The sequence below is a fragment of the Protopterus annectens genome, chromosome 1.part0 (genome assembly GCF_019279795.1).
Source record: "Protopterus annectens isolate FY-2018-M chromosome 1.part0, PAN1.0, whole genome shotgun sequence".
In the NCBI taxonomy this organism is placed as follows: domain Eukaryota; kingdom Metazoa; phylum Chordata; order Ceratodontiformes; family Protopteridae; genus Protopterus; species Protopterus annectens.
This window is the reverse complement of record NC_056725.1, coordinates 1,777,499,572-1,777,518,839: the sequence shown is the minus strand read 5'-3', so window position 1 is coordinate 1,777,518,839 and position 19,268 is coordinate 1,777,499,572. Positions and strand designations below refer to the sequence as shown.

The 19,268-nt window shown below is 37.7% G+C and overlaps 1 protein-coding gene across 2 annotated transcripts in view; it reads left to right on the top strand.

The window, feature by feature from the left end:
• Window positions 1–19,268, top strand: part of RPS6KA2 (ribosomal protein S6 kinase A2) — a 2,145,504-nt gene that overhangs the window by 495,834 nt on the left and 1,630,402 nt on the right. For both annotated transcript variants that reach the window (XM_044069491.1, XM_044069485.1), the window contains exon 2: window positions 10,198–10,314. In XM_044069491.1, the coding sequence (XP_043925426.1) occupies window positions 10,198–10,314 (117 nt within the window). The remainder of the gene's footprint in view (window positions 1–10,197; window positions 10,315–19,268) is intronic.

Here is a 19,268-nt window from a genome sequence, read left to right as displayed (position 1 = left end):
ACCATCTTCACTTAGTCTTCAACTTGTTTTACCCATTCCAGGAAATCTGTCAGATGTGTCTGATGTGATAACCAGATGATTCTTTAGCTACTGATAAGGTTTTTTTTTTTAAGAATGTATCTCTAATGTAATGAGTAAGATACAGGACTGTAAAACTGGACACTTGCTTTTGAATCCCATCATGTAAAATTTCATACTAAGTCAAACTGAGCATGTCAAGATTTTATCTGGGTTTTACTGAAGACCCATGTTTGAGTAGTGAACCAAGGGTACTGGAGAACCAGTGAGGGGAGGGGGTGATTTGGACAATCTGGTCAATACTAATTTTTTTAGGGCCAATGTGGACCTCGTTTTGCCTGCCTACACCCTGTGCTTCAGGTAAGCTCTATCTCAGGTAGATAAAAAGGGTCATAAACGAACATATAGATCAGCTGCATTAAAGCTATATGCATGATAAAGTAAGTTCATGACCCATACTGATGTCCATACAAACCCCCCCCCCCCCCACACACACACATATATACTGTGCATGGCGTGTGGCACTTAAAGGAGGAAAAAGGAAGAAAAGCCTCCATCCTGGCAGATGGCAGCACATTCCCTACTGACAATGTCTGTCTTACAGTGTGCAGACTCAGTAGAGGGGCACAAGGCTAGATCAGATTGCAGGCTACAAGAAGGGCAACAAAATGCATGTGAAAATGCAGTTTTGCTACATTTGTAGTTGGTCTTGCTCTTGAGATGTTTTAACTCAATTCTGAACAATTCACGATTAGAAATTCTAACATGTTATTCTTGAAGCCTGCTCTGTTTGCACTTTAGTATTGAAAACTATATATTAAGCTGCAGCTAGCAAATGATTAACAAACAATTAGTAGGCAATCCTCAATATTTAGATAACTGCAAAATAATTCTGTAAAAGCAGCAGTAACATAGGAATTATGTGCCAATAGCTCAACATCAGAATACAGTTTACAGCCACTTTACTGTATTACAGAAAACTACTAAGTATTCATTTTTCCTTCAGAATTGTTTTCTAAAGCATTAATTCCAGCTGTGCCATTTAGCAGCTAAGCATCCAGATGACAACCAAGATATCCCTGATTTCTTGAAAGAACAAATCATATGGCAATTTCTACTTGATTTCAGCAAATCAGACGCCCACTAACATGGACTGAAGCTGGCTGCTGCTGGTATGTAGATGACCCATGTTCATATAAGTAAGCATGGCATCTGAGTAAAATCCACTGAAGGAAATTAGACTAAACAGCCCATTGTTCCTTCTTTATGGGAGAGGGTTTAATCCCAACAATGTTTTATCATGTCTACTGCAGCTGAGAATGTGTGATAAAGGATGAAGCATTTGTTGTGGATTAGAATGATAGAAGCAAGTGTACAGTACCGCTAAGGATTTACAGCCTCAAGAGTCACATCCTCAGTAAGGATTCAAATCCTCACTAAAGATTCACATCCTCCCTAAGGATTCATATCCCCAGTATAGATTCACATCCTCCCTAAGGATTCATATCTTTAGTATAGATTCACATCCTCACTAAAAATTCACATCCTCCCTAAGGATTCATATCCTCAGTATAGATTCACATCCTCACTAAAGAGTCACATCCTCAGTGAAGATTTAGATCCTCATTATAGGTTCACATCCTCAATATAGATTTTCATTGTCATTACAGATTCAGATGCTCACTAAGGAATTGATTCCTCAGTATAGATTCATATCCTTATTAAAGATTTACATCCTCACTAAGGATAAACATCTTCAGTAAAGGTTCACATCCTCACTATAGGTTCACATCCTCAGTATAGATTCATATCTTGACTAATAATTCACATATTCACTAAAGATTCACATCTTCAATATAAATTTATATCCTCCCTAAGGATTCACATCCTCCATGTAGATAGACTTCCTCACTAAAGAGTCTTACCCTCAGTGTAGACTCACATCCTCACTATAGGTTCAAATCCTCAGTATAGATTCATATCCTCACTAAGGATTCACATCCTCACTAAAGGTTCACATCCTCAGTATGGATTCATATCCTGACTAATAATTCACATATTCACTATAGATATGCATCTTTATTAAAGATTCACATCCTGCCTAATGATTCACTTCCTCAGTAGAAATTCACATCCTCAGTAATTACTAACATCTTCACTATAGATTCACATCTCCAGTATAGAGTCACATCCTCACTAAAAATATACATCCACACTAGGATGTACATCCTCAGTATAAATTGACATCCTCCCTAAGGATTCACATCCTCATTACAGATTTACAACCTCACTAATGACTAACATCCTCTCTATAGATTCACATCCTCAGTATAGACTCATATCCTTACTAAGGATTCACATCCTCTCTATAGAATCACAAAAATCATGTTATGCTGCCACAGAGGCCCACTGCAAATGCCAAAGATGTAGCAGGGCAACTGGAAAATCCACTTGAGCGTGAAAAGGTACAAAGCAAAATGCCTTCCAGTCAGAATAAGCAAGCTGGTATAAGGCTGAGGGAAAAAAAGAAAAGAAAAAAGAAAAATGAACAAAGGTGTTCCAGAGAAATTAGTGTACAATTTCTTTTAGCTGATTTACAGCATAATGCACTTATCAGCCAGGTATATATGTATAAGCAGCCATGCCCTTAAAGGAAAACTGTACCCAGATACTGAAACAACATTTTTTTAACATATCAAAACCTTTCCTACATTACTAATGTCACCTTATCAATGTAACCAGAACAACATTCCAGGTAGTGAAGCAAACTGCATTCAATAACACAAAATGTTGGACAGAAAATTGTTTAGAATGCAGACATATGGTGAAAGCTTGAAAAAAATGTTATTAAATTTCAAATGTATGTCTGATGAAGTACATTAATTTGAAAGTGCGAATATACCTTTCTCTTGAGATTCAACAAATGTTTTTTTGAGCTTTTGGTCTGCATGCTGACTATTGTTCTGCATGTCTAGATTAAAATAAGCTTGTATTATTATTTTTCAAGTTGTTATATTCACAATGGCCTGAAAGGAGGCTGCCAGATGGCATGGTTATCTTCTTTAGTCAAGGCTTTTGCCTCCCTGATGTTCTTTTATAGGGACAGAGACACTCCCTGTGAAAAGAGGATCATTTACTGTGTCTCTCTCCCCTCCTCTCTCTCTGTTCTGCGGCTTTGTCGTTCTTGTGATTGCCTGTTTTGACTGTCGGCTTCTGCCAGCCTTCTTCGTTACTTTGCTTCCTTTGATTTTTATTAGCGTTAATCTCTGATATGGTATTTTACAGAACATTTCAATGTCAGGCTTGAAAAAGTAGCTGAGTTACTTGCTTTTTTCAAACTGTAAATGTAGTTCAACATCCAAGAGTGAGAAATCTGATGCCTGTGATTACTAGGTGTTATTTAGGCTGAGTTGGCTTCGGGTGCTCTCATATTTAAAAACTGTTCGAATTATTGATGTTCTTCATGTTTCACTGTTGCTGTCATTACATTTGGGGTTATCTGCTTGCAGGAAGACCACAGCCAGCCTGATTATCAAAGTCTTGGGTCCTGCGTCAGTTGCTGTCTCTTCTTCCATGACGTCAGGTAGTCAGGGGTATAAACCATGCAGCCAATGCCATTACATCAGTCTTTCTTGCCGTGCAGTGCCCAAAGCAGAAGCAGTTCACAAGTGCCAGTTGGCCGACTCCTGAAATTTTGTTTTCAAGTTTCAGAACCAAAGTCTTCAAAAAAGCTAAGTACCCCATTGGAGATCCTTTTTCTTGCTCCAAACCGATGCCAGTAAAAGTTAACAATTGTATTACTTGTGGAAAGCAAATGCCTCATAAAGATTTTCATTCATACTGCATTCCTTGCTTAGGCCCAGGCCACAATGTCCCTCACTGTCGGTTTTGTGCCTTATTCAATCCTCGTACTATTCGTCATCGGTTCATTTTTGCATCTAACTATTTCGGTACTCGGTTTAATTATCCAGAAATGGCTTCGGTAAGCCATCCAACTACTGACATTCTGAAAAAATGTAAAGATAATGACAGACAGACTGCATAGGTCCAAAGCTGCTGACAGCACTTCCTTTAAGCTAGTCGCCATTTTGCCAGTACTCAGTGAGGTGCTTTCGCAGCCCCTGATACACGCTACTTCAAATTCGCAGGTCTCTACTGAGATCCATTCAGTGTCTGGTATGCCACGAGATGCTTCTTTGACTATGGAACCTGTGGATGTCTCTACCTTGGATGGGTCCGGAGCCGCTGTGCAGGCACCGGCTTCTGAGGGTGTAGTCAGGCCTACTAACTTGCAAATCAAACCAATGCCATCTTCTTCTTCAAGGCCTAAAACTCGATCCACACCTAGAAAACCGACATCCAAACCACATGGTGAGGCCCATATGCCTAAAAAACAAATGATAAGAATGGCTGAAGACCTTATTACTCTAATCAGGGTAAGCCACCCTTCTCCCTCTAAGAGACTTAGAACTGATTTTCCTTCTGATTCTTCTGATCAGGATTCTGAAATTTCTGTTTCTTGTGATGACCAGGATTTGCCCTTATCTACCTATGAGAATTCTGATGCAGAGGACTCCATTCCCTCTGCTTCCCCTCCAGAAGATTTCTCTTTTGGTGAAACTTTGCATACTCTTAGGGAGCATTTCTGCTTGGAAAGCCAGGATTACTCTGACTCCAAAAAGAGGCTTAGGGAATTCTTACTCCTGCCTCAACACAGGCCTTTAGCTATTCCCCTGTACTGGACATTGTAGATGATGCCATCTTGGAATCTAGCCTGGCCCCAGACATCTTACCTCCAGCTCCCAGGAAACCTGACAAGTATTACAGAGTACCTGGTTCTCATAAATTCCTCTTTAAGAATCCTACTGCGGACCCAGAGACCATTTCACAGGGACCCAAAGGCATTAAGGCTACTACTGCTAAAAACCCTACCCCTCTGATAGAGATTCCAGGGCCCTGGACAAATGGGGTAAGAAGGTATATACTTCTGCTACTTTGGCCATTAGGGCCTTAAACTGCCAGTTTCATATGTTAAAGTACCAGCAGCATATTATTGGATTACTTAAACAGAAATTGATGTTGATTCCTGACTGTGCTGAAAATAAAGAATTACAGGATTTAATGCATTCTGCTGAACAAGTTGGTAAACATACTTTACAATGTGGTTTAGAGGCATCTTGTATTGCTGCTGTTACTGGGTCTGTTCTTAGAAGGCATGCTTGGCTTAAGGAGCAAACTCTGCTAGATCATGTTAAAGCCAAATTACTGGATGCTCCCTTAAACCAAGACCGCCTGTTTTGGCAATAAAGCAAAATAAGTTATTAAAAAGATGGAGGAAAAAGCTAAATCTATGCAACTGTTAAAGATTTCCTGCAAGTACAGCCTCCCAGATTTAGTAGGCATTGGCCTTCTAAGAATTGGTCCTTTCCTGTCTCTTCCAGGTCTTCTCAGTCCAAATCCAGGAACAGCAGACCACCTAGGCTACAGTCTCAAGGTACTCACAGGTCTAAGCAGTGGGGGGCTTCCACTTTCAAAGCTGGAAGTAGTTAGACACCCCCTCTATGGTAAATTGTCATAATGACTTAACCTTAAACATTCCAAGCCCTGCTGAACTGACCGCACCTTTAGGGGGAAAGATCACCCTGCATGCAAAAAACTGGGAACTCATTACCCAAGACAAATGGGTTTTAAATATAGTTTCCCATGGATACAGATTCCACTTCCACACCTTACCCCAAATCAGTGGGCAGAAGCTCAATAGCAGGTTCTCTCTCTTTTAAGCATCAGGGCTATTCAGCCTGTCCCAGCAGAAGAATGGGGACAAGATTTTTACTCCAGACTTTTCCTGGTACCCAGAAAAGACAACTCCTGGCATCCTATCCTGGACCTATCTATCCTAAAAACTTTTTTTGGTGATTCCAAAATTCAAAATGCTAACTCTTCATCAGCTGCTACCCATGCTAGGCAAAAATGACTGGTTGGCAACACTGGATTTAAAGGAAGCTTACCTGCACATCCCAATAAGGGATTCTTGCAGAAAATACCTATGCTTCAGAGCAGGCTACATGCACTATCAGTTCTCTGCACTGCCCTTTGGCTTATTTACTGCACCCAGGGTATTCACAAAATGCCTAGCTCTAGTCATTGCATTCTGCAGGCAAAGAAATATTCAAATATACCCATACCTGGACGATTGTCTAATTTGGGCAGAAAGCCAGGGCGTACTATTAAATCATCTGGCATTTGTAAAGAAACTTCTAACCTCGCTGTGGTACACCATAACCAAAAAGAAATCTCATCTAGTACCCTGCCAACAAATTGTATTCCTGGGAGCAAACTTGAACACAACTTCCCAGATGGCCTACCTCACGCCAGAGAAACAAGTTTATCTGACAGCCTACTTCAAATTTCTGGCCACAAAGAACCAGCTAACTGCAAGGAAAATATGGCAAGCTCTGGGGTTCATGGCCTCTTGCATTCTTCTAATTCCATATGCAAGACTGCATATGAGGAAACTACAGTGATATCTAAAAAGCCTATGGTGTCAACATTCTCAGGACCTGGAATCAATCATTCCTATCATCCCTTGTATAAAGACAGAATTCCTTTGGTAGACAGAGGCCTGCTACCTCAACAAGAGACTGCCATTCACTCTACCCCCTGCCACCCAAACCTTAACAACAGATGCATCAGACTATGCATGGGGGCTCACTTGGCAGGGCAGTGCATTCAGGGCAAATGGAACCCGAGTCAAATGCACCTGCATATCAATCAAAAAGAAATGTTAGCTGTACAGAATGCTCTGACAGCCTTCAAGGACCACATCCTTCCAGGACAATTATTGGTAAAAACAGACAACACCACTGTTATGTGGTACATAAACAAGCAGGGAGGAACCCACTCATACCCCCTCTGCAGACTAGCTATGGCTCTGTGGAACACAGCCTTGAGCTACTAAGTGCACCTACAGGCTCAATTCCTGCCAGACAAGCTAAACTCACTGGTAGATGAAATAAGTAGAAATTTCATGGACCTACACGAGTGGAAACTGGAACCAAAGATATTCAACATGTTGAGAAACAAATGGAGGAGCCCAGAGATAGACCTGTTTGCCTCCCTTCAGAACTACCAATTGGACAAATCCTGCACAAGGACTCTCCACAGACAAGCTTGGAAAGTGGATGCCCTGTCCTTCACCTGGGAAAACCTCTCAGTTTATGACTTCCCCCTCTGCCTCTCCTCTCCAAAGTTCTACTAAAGATCAAACAGGACAAACCAAGGACAATACTCATTGCACCAGACTGTCCATGCCAAAACTGGTACCCCCTCTTGTGCAATATGTCACTGCTGGAACCATGGCACCTTCCTCAGACCCCTTCCCTGCTGTCCCAGCAGGAGGGACAGATTCTGCACCCCCAGCTTCAAACCCTGAACCTTGCAGCCTGTCTAATTACCTGAGCTCTCCATTACCATCCCTCAGTAAACAAGTGCTGGATGTCATCCTGGAGGCAAGGAGGCCTAGTACTAGAAAATCCTATGCTGAAAAGTGGAAAAGATTCTGTGCCTGGAGCCAGACTCACAGGATGGGCACAACAGTGCCCAGTTTACCGCATATTCTTCAGTACTTAACAGAGATGCTTCACAAGGGCCTTTCCTTCTCTTCTATTAAAATTCATGCCTCTGCCATTTTAGCACATTATAATATGGAGCCACCCCTCTTCTCTAACCCCTTGCTGAAGCAATTCCTCAGAGGGGCCAAAAATTTAAGACCACCCAGGAGAGCCCCTACTCCAGCCTGGGACCTTAACTTTGTATTAGAAAAGCTCACTCCACCTCTCTTTGAGCCAGCTGCAACTGCAGAGTTGAAATTCCTTTCTTGGAAAACAGCCTTCCTTCTAGCCATCACTTCAGCAAGAAGAGTGTCTGAATTACAGGCCCTCGTGGCAGTGGAGCCCTTCATCATCTTCCATGTGGATAGGGTGTCCCTCAGGACCAATCCTTCCTTTATGCCCAAGGTGGTATCCAGTGTGGCCCTTAATCAGTCCATTCATTTGCCAAACTTCTTTTCTAATCCACAGAACAAATGAATGAATACTGCACTCTTTGGACATGCACAGCCAACTTAGATTTTATTTGGACAGGACTAAGCCTCTCAGAAAAACTGAACAGCTGCTAGTTGCCTTTACTGCAGGGGCAGAGGGGAAGGCCATTTCACAGCAAACAATTTCTAAATGGATAGACCATTGCATTGATTTCTGCTATAAGCACCATGGAAAACCTACCCCACAGGGGATAAGATCACATTGCACCAGGGCTGCATCTACTTCAACAGCCTTTCTCAGAGGTGTTCCTACCAAGGACATCCTAGAAGCTGCTACCTGGAGTTCTGTACATACCTTCACCAAGCATTACCACTTGCCTATTTTCTCTAAATGCAGAGCTGGTTTTGCCACTGCAGTCCTGAAGGGCCTAATAGCTGGCCCTAATGCTCTCTAAATTGCCTCCTCCCTTCCTTAGCTTTAGGAATCTACCCAAATTTAATAACTGCAACAGTGAAACACGAAGAACATAGTACAGTTGTGTACACTTAACATAAATGTAGATGTTCGAGTGTATTCAGCGTTGCAGTCCTGGTTATCCTCCCTTCAGCCCCCTGACTTCTATTTGCTATACCTCTCTTCTTGTTTACTGTATTTAAGCTTTCTGGTGTATTTGCTTATAGTTGGAGGTGTAACCTTGTATATAATTGCTTCCCATTATGGGGGCACCTGACATCTGGGGCAAGAAAAACTGATGTAATGGCATCAGCTGCATGCTTTATACCCCTGACTACCTGACATCATGGAAGAAGAGACAGCAACCAATGCAGGACCCAAGACTTTGATAATCAGGCTGGCTGAGGGCTACCTGCAAGCAGATAACCCAAATGTAATGACTGCAAAAGTGAATACACTTGAACATCTACATTTATGGCAAGTGTACACAACTGTACTTTTTTAATGTTAATCAATCATCCCTTAAATAATTGACTAGCCTCAACTAAATGATGCATATAACACAAAACCGGTGCAAAAACACCACAAGAAGAAAAAAAAATACATTTTCAGAAAATGCAGTGTAGAAAAATGCAATCAAATATTACAGGTAAATATTACAGGTAATCAGGAAGTAAGATGAAAACATTTTTCCTTTTTGGTTGCAATTTTATGGTTTGATTAAAGGGAAAATTATTGCTTTGTGATAAGGAAAAACTTTAAACTAATGTGTATGTGGAGTTTTCTTGTTCATTTACTACAACTGAAACTCTTCCTTTTGTTGAGACTTAGATAATTTGCTGCTGACTACATTTATGTGGAAAAATGCTGGTAATCTGTGACAATGCACATTTAAGTACCCCTGTTAACAGCTATTATTTCTAATCATTCCTTCACTATATTTTGTGACCTAACCTAATTACCCTGCCCCTGCTACCATTTGTGATGTAACAGATAATGAAATCAACATGGGAAAGAAAATCCAAGATTTCACAAAGAACCAAACAGAAAAAAGTCCAACCACAAAATAAATTGAAAAATTATTAAATGGTGACTTTTTTGTATGTTGGACTTTTACTTTTGGGTTATAGGGAAGAAAAATCAATAACATTTTGGATTGAAAAACTTGAAAGATAGGTGATGTTCTCCTTTAATTAGTGATAACATAGAGAAACTACAAATGTGTCACTTTGGACTACTGTAAGAACTTTATTAACAAATCTCCCAGCAACAGTTCGTCATCTTCTTACAAGTGATGCTAAACAGTAACTAATAAACCAGACAAAGCAACATTCCACTTTGTGTAGTATCTGCCCCTTTATTATTTGTAAAGTTGGTTCTACAAATGGTTTCAAACACTGATGTAATTGAGACTTATGGTGTTAAATGTGTGGCCTCATATATATGTATTGGAAACATGAAGAAAGTGTTTAAATTTAGCATTCAGCAACATCTTAGAAAAATAATGAAATTAGTTTCTCACATGCAAGCAGCACATAATGGTGAAATCATTAAATTAATACTCACTCAAAATATAAGAAATATAAGAGAAAACAAAACAACTCATACTTATCATTAGCAGTATCACTCATATGCTATACCTCAAATCTTGCTTTGTGTTACATTTATTTCTTCTTTTTACTAGGATGAAGGCATTCTGAAGGAAATTGACATCAGTCATCATGTAAAAGAAGGTTTTGAGAAAGCAGATCCATCACAGTTTGAACTTCTCAAAGTACTGGGGCAGGGATCATATGGAAAGGTAAGAACACGTTCTTCATATTTGTCACCACAGGTTCATTGGTTCATAGGTTAATGCTAGGATAATTGCCCTTGTGGGCGATTTTAAGCCTAGCTAATTATCTCATTTGAGAATAAAATCCTATACCTTGTGTCTGTAAGGTAAATACCTTAACCATTTTACCAAATCCCAACCCTCCCCAGGTGTAGTATGCTTGAATCTTAGTCAGTATGTACTCAAAACCAACAAATGCAATGCAGAAACAGTAAAATATATATTCAAAAATATTTATTGTAGAAAGGAATATGTTGAGCTCCCTTACGAACAATAAATATTGATGTTTAATGAAAGCTGCTGAGGGTAGAGCTATGGAAGTCAGAGACTCAGAACAACGTGCGAATTTCATGATAGAAATATGTGAAAGTGATTGTTGTATTGAACTGAATCTTTGAGATATGAAGTACTGAAAGTTTATAAAGATATAGACGTGTTTAAATTAGTTGTTTAAGAAAAGAAATTTAGTGATGATATTTATAAATTATGTACTGTTTCACAATTTTTCTTTCCAACTATGTTTCATATATCAAAGGTTCAGGTGGATAGTGTAGGTCCCCCACTTAGACCTATTATTTCAGCCAAGGGCTCAGAAACTGAACACTTGGCTATGGTAGTTGATGAAAAGTTGCATCTACTTCTAACCAGGAATATCCTCTTTTATAAAGGATGCAGCAGATTTTATAAGTAAGTTAAGTAATATTTATTGTGAATAGGTTTGGTATATGGTGACATTTTATTTTAAAGTGGTGAAAATGTCATTTCAGTAATAGAGTATTGGATATGGCTGATATAAATATGATTGATGGGTGCTTTTGTTGATGCTGAAAATAATTTTTTTTTTTTTCAAGAAATGTTTTTAAACAAGTGGAAGCAGTTGCTATGGGGCAAGTGATGGCCCCAACCTTTTGCAAATTATTCATGGCAGACTGGGTGCCTAACTATATTTACTAATCAAGTTTTAGTCATTATATAGTTCTTTATATCTGCTTCATTGCCAATGTATTTAAGTTATGTAAGTGAGATGAACAATTAAAGGAATATACAGAATATATTAACAACAGTACCACTAATTTGAGTTTAAACGGAATGTACCCAAGAATATGTTTCAGTTCTTGGATGTGAAGGTATTTGGAAAGAAATTTGGGACTAGAGTATATAGAGAGGAGTGTTACAGTAATATGAGTGTTATAATAATGGGAGTTGGTGGAGCAGACACCCAGTCAGTATGAAAACTAACATTGTTAAAAGTCAGGCCATCAAAGTAAGTACATTAACTACAGATGAAGTAAAATTCAACAGCAAGTTAAAGGAATTACAGAGGATGGAATATTGTGAAAAAAGGAGAAAAGAAAAGAAATGAAAATAAATGTTAAACCTGTATTATTAAATAAAATAGTACAAAAGGGGAAGATACGAGTATGGAGAAGAAGGTTGGGGGGTGAGTTTAGTGTGGACAAGAGGATAAAAAGGATTATGTCCTCTAACTGGAATATACTGAAAGGAAATTATGTAATTTCTACATGTGTTGCTCAGGTGAATCAGTTTTATATGATAAAAAGAATGATATTCAAAATAATGTTATAAAATGGTATAGAATTTAGAGAGGTTAAATCAGGATGTTATGCCAATAAGACTAAGGGAACTTATACTTATGGGACTTGTACATATTGCCATTATATGGCAAATAGTCCCAATTTTGTGGACATTAATATATAGTTTATATATGATACTGAAGGAAGATAAACATGTCGCACAGTATGCATCCATATGTGATGCCTGCAATGCATACTGGGAGAAATGTATTTAATACCCTGTACATACATTCTACAAAATGGAGTAATCATAAAAAGTTTTTGTTTTTTGATTTAGAAAAGGTGATGGAAAGAATCAAAGGGGGATGTAGAAGCTGAGTTGGATTTAAGGGAAGTGTTTTGGTAAATACATCTTGCAGCTAATATTCAACCAGGGCTAAACTGGGGGATTTCTTATAAACCCGTATTAAATAATAGAAGTATATGTTAAGGCGGACTGGTTTTAGTCCACGTTAAAATAAAGAGACACGTAGCAAGCAGCTAATTGAAATGAGTGATCATGTGATTTCATTCCATTTAAAATTTGTTGTGTAATTCATAAAGTTTGCATAATGAAGTATAGTTCTTGAGAAGGATAAAAGCAGCAACCTGTATCTGTTGTGTGTTTTAATGAACCCTGTGGTGCAGTGTGCATTCCTGTGCTCTGTTTGATATAGGTAGATAGATATGTGTATGTATGTGTGTGTATAGATAAATAGAGAGAAAGTGATCATCTGTTGTATTTATGTATAATGTTAGGTGACAGCTCAAACAATAAATGAAAAAAAAATAGGTCAATTAAATGTTTTCAGTTATGCAACCACTAAGTTCTGCATTCCAAGTTGTATACATTAGTGGCAGAAGAAAATACTTCATATTGTTTATGAAAGAAACTCACACTTCTTTTCTGCTGAAGAAGTTGCATTATTCTCTGCAGGACAAATGGCCACACTTAAGTACATTGATTATAGATTTAAGGGGCTGAGATTGTCAAGTTGAAACAATTTTGCATTTCAGAATGCTTTGTTTGGTTTAAACCAGAATTTATTATGGTGTCACCACTACCATTTGCTTGTTTTCCATTTTCAAGCACAGAAAGAGGACTGTCTTTACTAAAAACTACCTTTAGTTAAACTTTAGAATATATTTTTTATAGTATTGACTTTTTTGGCTTTCTTTCCATTTTAAGTGCTGAAAGACAACTGCCTTGACTGCAGAATTTCTCTCTGTTGTACTTTGGTATGTTACTTTTATAGCAGTGTCATTCATTTTTAACACCTAAAGTTATGCACTTTATTAATACATTTTTATATCTGAAGCATTCATTACATTTAGGATTATTAGTATCTTTTAAGTGACAAAATTAAAATACAGTCACAAAAACATTTACTGCATTATATTTATTCTGCTGAAAATCTCTGAACATAATCTAAATGTATTTCTTCCAAATTTTACTTTTAAAGCTACTTTGAAGAATTAAGTTTCATGTATAGTTATCTATTTTAACAAAAATTAAAATAGTCCTGGAACATGCTTTAAAGATTCTTTTTATTTACAAAAGGTTTTTACCATCAGTAAAAGTATGAAAAGAAATATGACCAAGCTGTGATTAAAAGAGAAAATGTAACCTATTAACAAAATACAAATAGTTTTGACCAAAGGAAAATTAGAGCAGAGTAATTTAAGATAATCCATAGATAAATGCAGCTTTCCTACAGTATCTTAAGATAAAATTGTTTGGGTGTCTGTAGCACACACACACACACACACACACACACACACACACACACACACACACACACACACACACACACACACACACAGCATGACACTTGAACTCTGTTTCCCCTAGTAAATCATTGCCAATGCAAGTTCTAAGTATGTTCCAATAATGTTTCAGTTGTTTTGGAAGATTTCTCCTTTTTTCTAGTTGGAGTGATGGTGGAATTGGAATATATAAATTTGGAGGGTGTAGGGGATCCATATCAGAGGGTGCATGAGCACAAGAGCTCATGCAAAAAAATTTAAATTAGTATCATTATTATTATTATTATTATTATTTGTTTGCCTTTCTGAGTTTCAAGCATTTCCATTCATCCTTTTGGCTTGTTGACTTTTAGGAAGTTGGCATTTAAAAAAAATTAAATATAACAACATAGTTTTTTTTTGCAAAAAAAATCAAGAAAATCTGAAATATAGTTTTCCATTCACAAAATGCATTTTTAATTTCTGGTTTAACTTTAATGCAGTTATATATGTCATAATTTTATTGGCCTAGTAATTAACAATTGCTTATTGGAGTTTAATCCCACTCACAGAGTATGTAGGTGAAGCAGATGTTATGAAAACAGTTAATTTATAGTATTTAAAAATATATATGTAAGTTAACAGTAAGCACCCTGATTTCCCTACTGCACTACCTCAGTAATGGGGGCTAACCCTAAGACTAATGTTGCCCCTTCCCCAACCCTATCCCTATGCCTTACCTTAGTAAGAATTTTCCTGTAACACTGCCAGTACACAAGACATGCTCAGATGCATTAACACACACACACACACACACACACACACACACACACACACACACACACACTAGAAATACTACATCTATCTCCTTTCCTAACCCTTACCCTTATCCATACCTCTCAGCTGTACAGATTTTTGCAGAATGTCCAGATTTTTGCCTCACATTTTTGGTCTGTTTCTCATAAAATTGTGGTTTTCTGGCAAATCAGTGCCAAACCATTAAAGATTAAGGTCAGAAAATAATGACAGATATTTGGGTTTCAGATTTCATACCCTTCAGAAAATTCATAGTAACGCAAAACATGTTATTCTATCAAATTTGCAGGTTTGTAAGAGCAATATTTAAAATTGTTCCTATTTTTGCCCCCCCCCCAATTATTTATGGCTTTGTCCAGATTTCTTGCTTTAACAAGTTGAGAGTTATGCCCTTATCCTAAAATACACGCACTCACATACAAACATGCAAAATCTATCTCCTCACCTTTTACTGACCCTAACCCTGACTCTCACACTCACAAGCTCAACATTTTTACTGCCTTCAGTACCACTCACCTTTCTTAAATGAAACATTCCCTAAACATTTTGACCATTTGTCTAGCTGTACCTCTGTTATTAAGCACCGCCCCTAGCACTCGTCAGCCAAATGGACATACAGTGAAATGCAGGGAACCCGTTTTTTTATTTATATATATATATATATATATATATATATATATATATATATATATATATATAAATATACAAATATATTTTACACATCATTTAGAATAAGAAAGTATACAATAAATATTTCAAGATTACTGTATTCTCATTTTTATTGTTTGCCATAATGCCTCATCTTCTCCTTTAAAACTGATAATTTGAATTGTCTTAGTTGTGTAAATGGAATATGTTCAACATTTTGTGACTCATGTTGTTGTTGTTGTGTCTTTCGGCTTTTCCCAGTTAGGGGTCGCCACAGCGGAACTCCGGTCTGCTAATGATTGGCAGTAGATTTTTACGTGCCGAGTTGCCAGCCCTGATGCATAACCTTCAATGAAGGTACGCCCATTCACGCATGTCTCCACACAGAAGACACTCTAGCTGAGAATGGAACAGGACAACATCTTTCTGTGAGGCGACAACGCTACTGCAGCACCACCACCGCAGTATTTTGTGACTCATCATAGTGAGATATATTTCAAGTCCCTGGGCTTTTAAGTTCATTCTTCCTTTGTGGAAATATTAAGCTGAAAGATTACAGTGTTACAGTATTATCAATGCACAATTCCCATGTATACAAACATTATTCAGAACTTTGATGACTTCACTGATAGAGAGAGCAGAGATTTAATTTTAAATACATCAGCATTTTTAAAATTCAATATTTCTACATGCTGGCTTGACTTAAATTTTCCGCAGTTAATCACTGTTGATTGTTACCAGACACATATAAATGCTTTGAAACTCATCACTAAAATCAGGATTTTTTCAGTGTAGAATAGTGTAGAAAGTAGTCATGGATACTGTTTTATGTAAGTACTGGTTTATGTTCTGTAAGAATTTCAAGAACTGTATTATACTGATATGAAATGGAAATAACTGGAAAAAATGTAATGAAGCTAGAATGAATGTCTTTATCTTCTAATTACCCAGTACTGTTCTCAACAGGTTCCAGTCTTTCCTCTGTGTGCCATATCCTCTTGTACCTTTACCTTTCAGAATAAAAGTCTGCATGCACTGTCATTTGGTTAAGAATGTTTTATTATGTACAGTGGAGATAGATGTCAACAATATCTGAATCAAATCTTATTGTGTCCAATATCAGTACTGTCCATAACTTCTGCATTCATTATACTCAGAATTATTCCTTTCCTCCTGAGTAATATAATTAATATTCGAGAATGCTGGATATTTGTCCTGACATCTGCACACACTCTCCAGTGTTTGTACCAAATTTCTGTGGACTGCATGGCAATGACTTTCTGGGTATCAGTCCGAGCTAACTAACTAGCTAACTGTCTAACTTCTCTGTCTGAAGTATCTCTCCTAATAATACCAAAACCCTGTAAATTTCTTACCAGTTTTACACGTCTCTAGTCCTAACCCCGGCTGCTGTGCTCCCCTTGGCTCCAGAGAACTTAGACAGTTAGCTATACAAATAGCTCAACAAGTAGACTGAACACAGTTGTGCTTGGTAGCTGTTATCCTTAACCCTCAACATTTTCATCACAAAAGTAAATGTCACTGAGGATAAATTAATGTTTTTAATAAAAATAATGTTAAAGGAAAACAACAACCCTTGGATAACAGCTTCCATAAGCCAATTTTTCAAAAAAAAGCTATTGTACCAGGATAGAGTGGAAAACATTGATATCATTAAGGAATAACTATAAGTTATGGGTCAAGGGAGATAAAGCCATCTACCTTAGGGGAAAACAGAAAAGTTAGGATCTCAACACCTAAGGGATTATTACAAGCAATAAAAGGTGTAGATTTCCATGAAAAGAGTAAAAACAAATACCAAAGTAATGCAGAACCCACACCTCAAAAATGCTACAACTTTAGTAAATCCACAAAGCCCTCCCAGCAAGACTAACACATATATGCACCCTACACCTAATCACCTTGACCCATTTCCATGTTTCCAGACTCTATTCTGTTTCTAACCCATTTCTGATGGAAAAGAGTAAAACAGCTCAAAAGGTTAGTAACAAAGACAACCCCAACCCAAATGTTCTCCACCCAACTTTTTGCATTGTATTGTTTCCCAAATTACAAAACTACTCATCCAAATTGTAAACCTGACTTTAATCATGAAAAAGGTTTCATATCAATTTAAAAATGCTCAAATGATAACCACCCCAAAAGTCCCCTCGACTATAAACTCTAAAGGCTATTATAACATGACCCCCCCATTAATATTCCAAAACGTGCACGCTGATTGGTCAGCGTGCACGTTGTAAATTGACTTATACTAATGGAAAAAGGTCCGGTCGTCTGGACTTTTTCCATTAGTATAAGTCTTTTTTAAAACACTGTCTCGCTATGTTAAAGGAGTTTAACATAGCGACACAGGTTTAAAAAAAGCAACGGAGATCTCCGTTACTTTTTTTAAAGCTGTCTCGCTATGTTAAACTCCTTTAACATAGTGACACAGTGTGTAAAAAGCAACGGAGATCTTGCTTTCTCCATTGCTTTTTTTTATAAACCTGTCTCGCTATGTTAAATGGGTTTAACAAAGCGAGACAGCTTTAAAAAAAGCAACAGAAAATCTCCGTTGCTTATTTTAAAGCTGTCTCGCTATGTTAAACCCATTTAACATAGCGAAACAGTTTGTAAAAAGAAACGGAGATCGTGCTAAGAAACGGAGATCGTGCTTTTTCCGTTGCTTTTTTCAAAACTGTCTCGCTATGTTAAATGGGTTTAACATAGCGAGACAGCTTTAAAATAAGCAACAGAGATTTTCTGTTGCTTTTTTTAAAGCTGTCTCGCTTTGTTAAACCCATTTAACATAGCAAAACAGTAAAAAGCAACGGAGATCTTGCTTTCTCCGTTGCTTTTGCCCACAGCTCTGATGTACTGCGTAGGCATGCGCAGTACATCAGAACTTCCGTGGAATACCAGACAGCTGTGGAAGGGCAGCAAGGAGGCATTATACAATGCCATTATTTAAGAAAAGTAATTATTTTTTTTCTTAAATATTGTCATTGTATAATAGCAATAACCCACTTCTGGGTGTGGGTAATGCTGGATTTACCCATGGTTGGCTTTGTTTGGTCCCTCGGGCTTTGCCCTCGGGACCAAACCACGCCAACCGTGGGTAAATCCAGCATTACCCACACTCAGGCGTGGGTTATTGCTATATTAACCCATCTCTGTTCTGTGACTGCTTACAAAAATATTCAAAAAAATTTTAAAAATAAATAATTAGCTACATAAAAATTTTTTACTTACAGATTCCCAACGTGGCTTTAGGTCAGGTCACAACATTCTTCCATCCATTTACACATTCAGTATATTCCAACATGGAGTTGAATAGCCTAATCAGAAAAATCTTCATAGATTTAAAAATGGCCTCTTAATGTGTAGACCAGTCCATATTCCTCTAACTGTTTCAAAAATAGTGTGTAATATTTTGAGAAGTACTTTTAGCACAAAGATGGGTTACTACATGGAACCTTTGCTGAAGCATACCCTTGGGCTCACTAGTACTACCTACAGTCTCACTCATCGCAAATTATATAACTTCTATCATAACTACTGAGTCAGTTATCCTATACACAGATGACATACTTCTGTACAGAGTCATCTGTTCAACAAAGGGAATATAAACCCAATTGATCAATTACTTTAAAGAAGTATGTAACTATTTCCTAAAAAATCACTGAACTTAATGAAGACGGCCATCATAATCTTTGCAACTAACCAACAATTTACTAACAATGACAATACTGGCTAACCTGAAATAAGATGTGTGCCCCCCCCCCCCCTTACAAAAAAAAATTCAGTACCAGTTTCCAAACAGGCTATGTACTGGATGAATGGAGGACAGAAACATTTATCTCCCTGCATAAGGATGAGGCATCACCTGACCCAGGAAATTATAGCCCTATAAGTTTGATGAGCCTCATCTGGTAATGCTATGGAAGGGATCATTATGAAATTCCTACAGACCTTTGACTCAAGACAGTTTGGTTTTGTTGAGAGCAGGTAATATCTACTCAACTTGGTCAACTTCTTTCAGAAGGGTAATGAAGCAATGGATGATGGAAAACCAGTACTCATCACATATCTAGATCTTAATAAGCCATTCAATACCATTCCACACTCAGATATTGT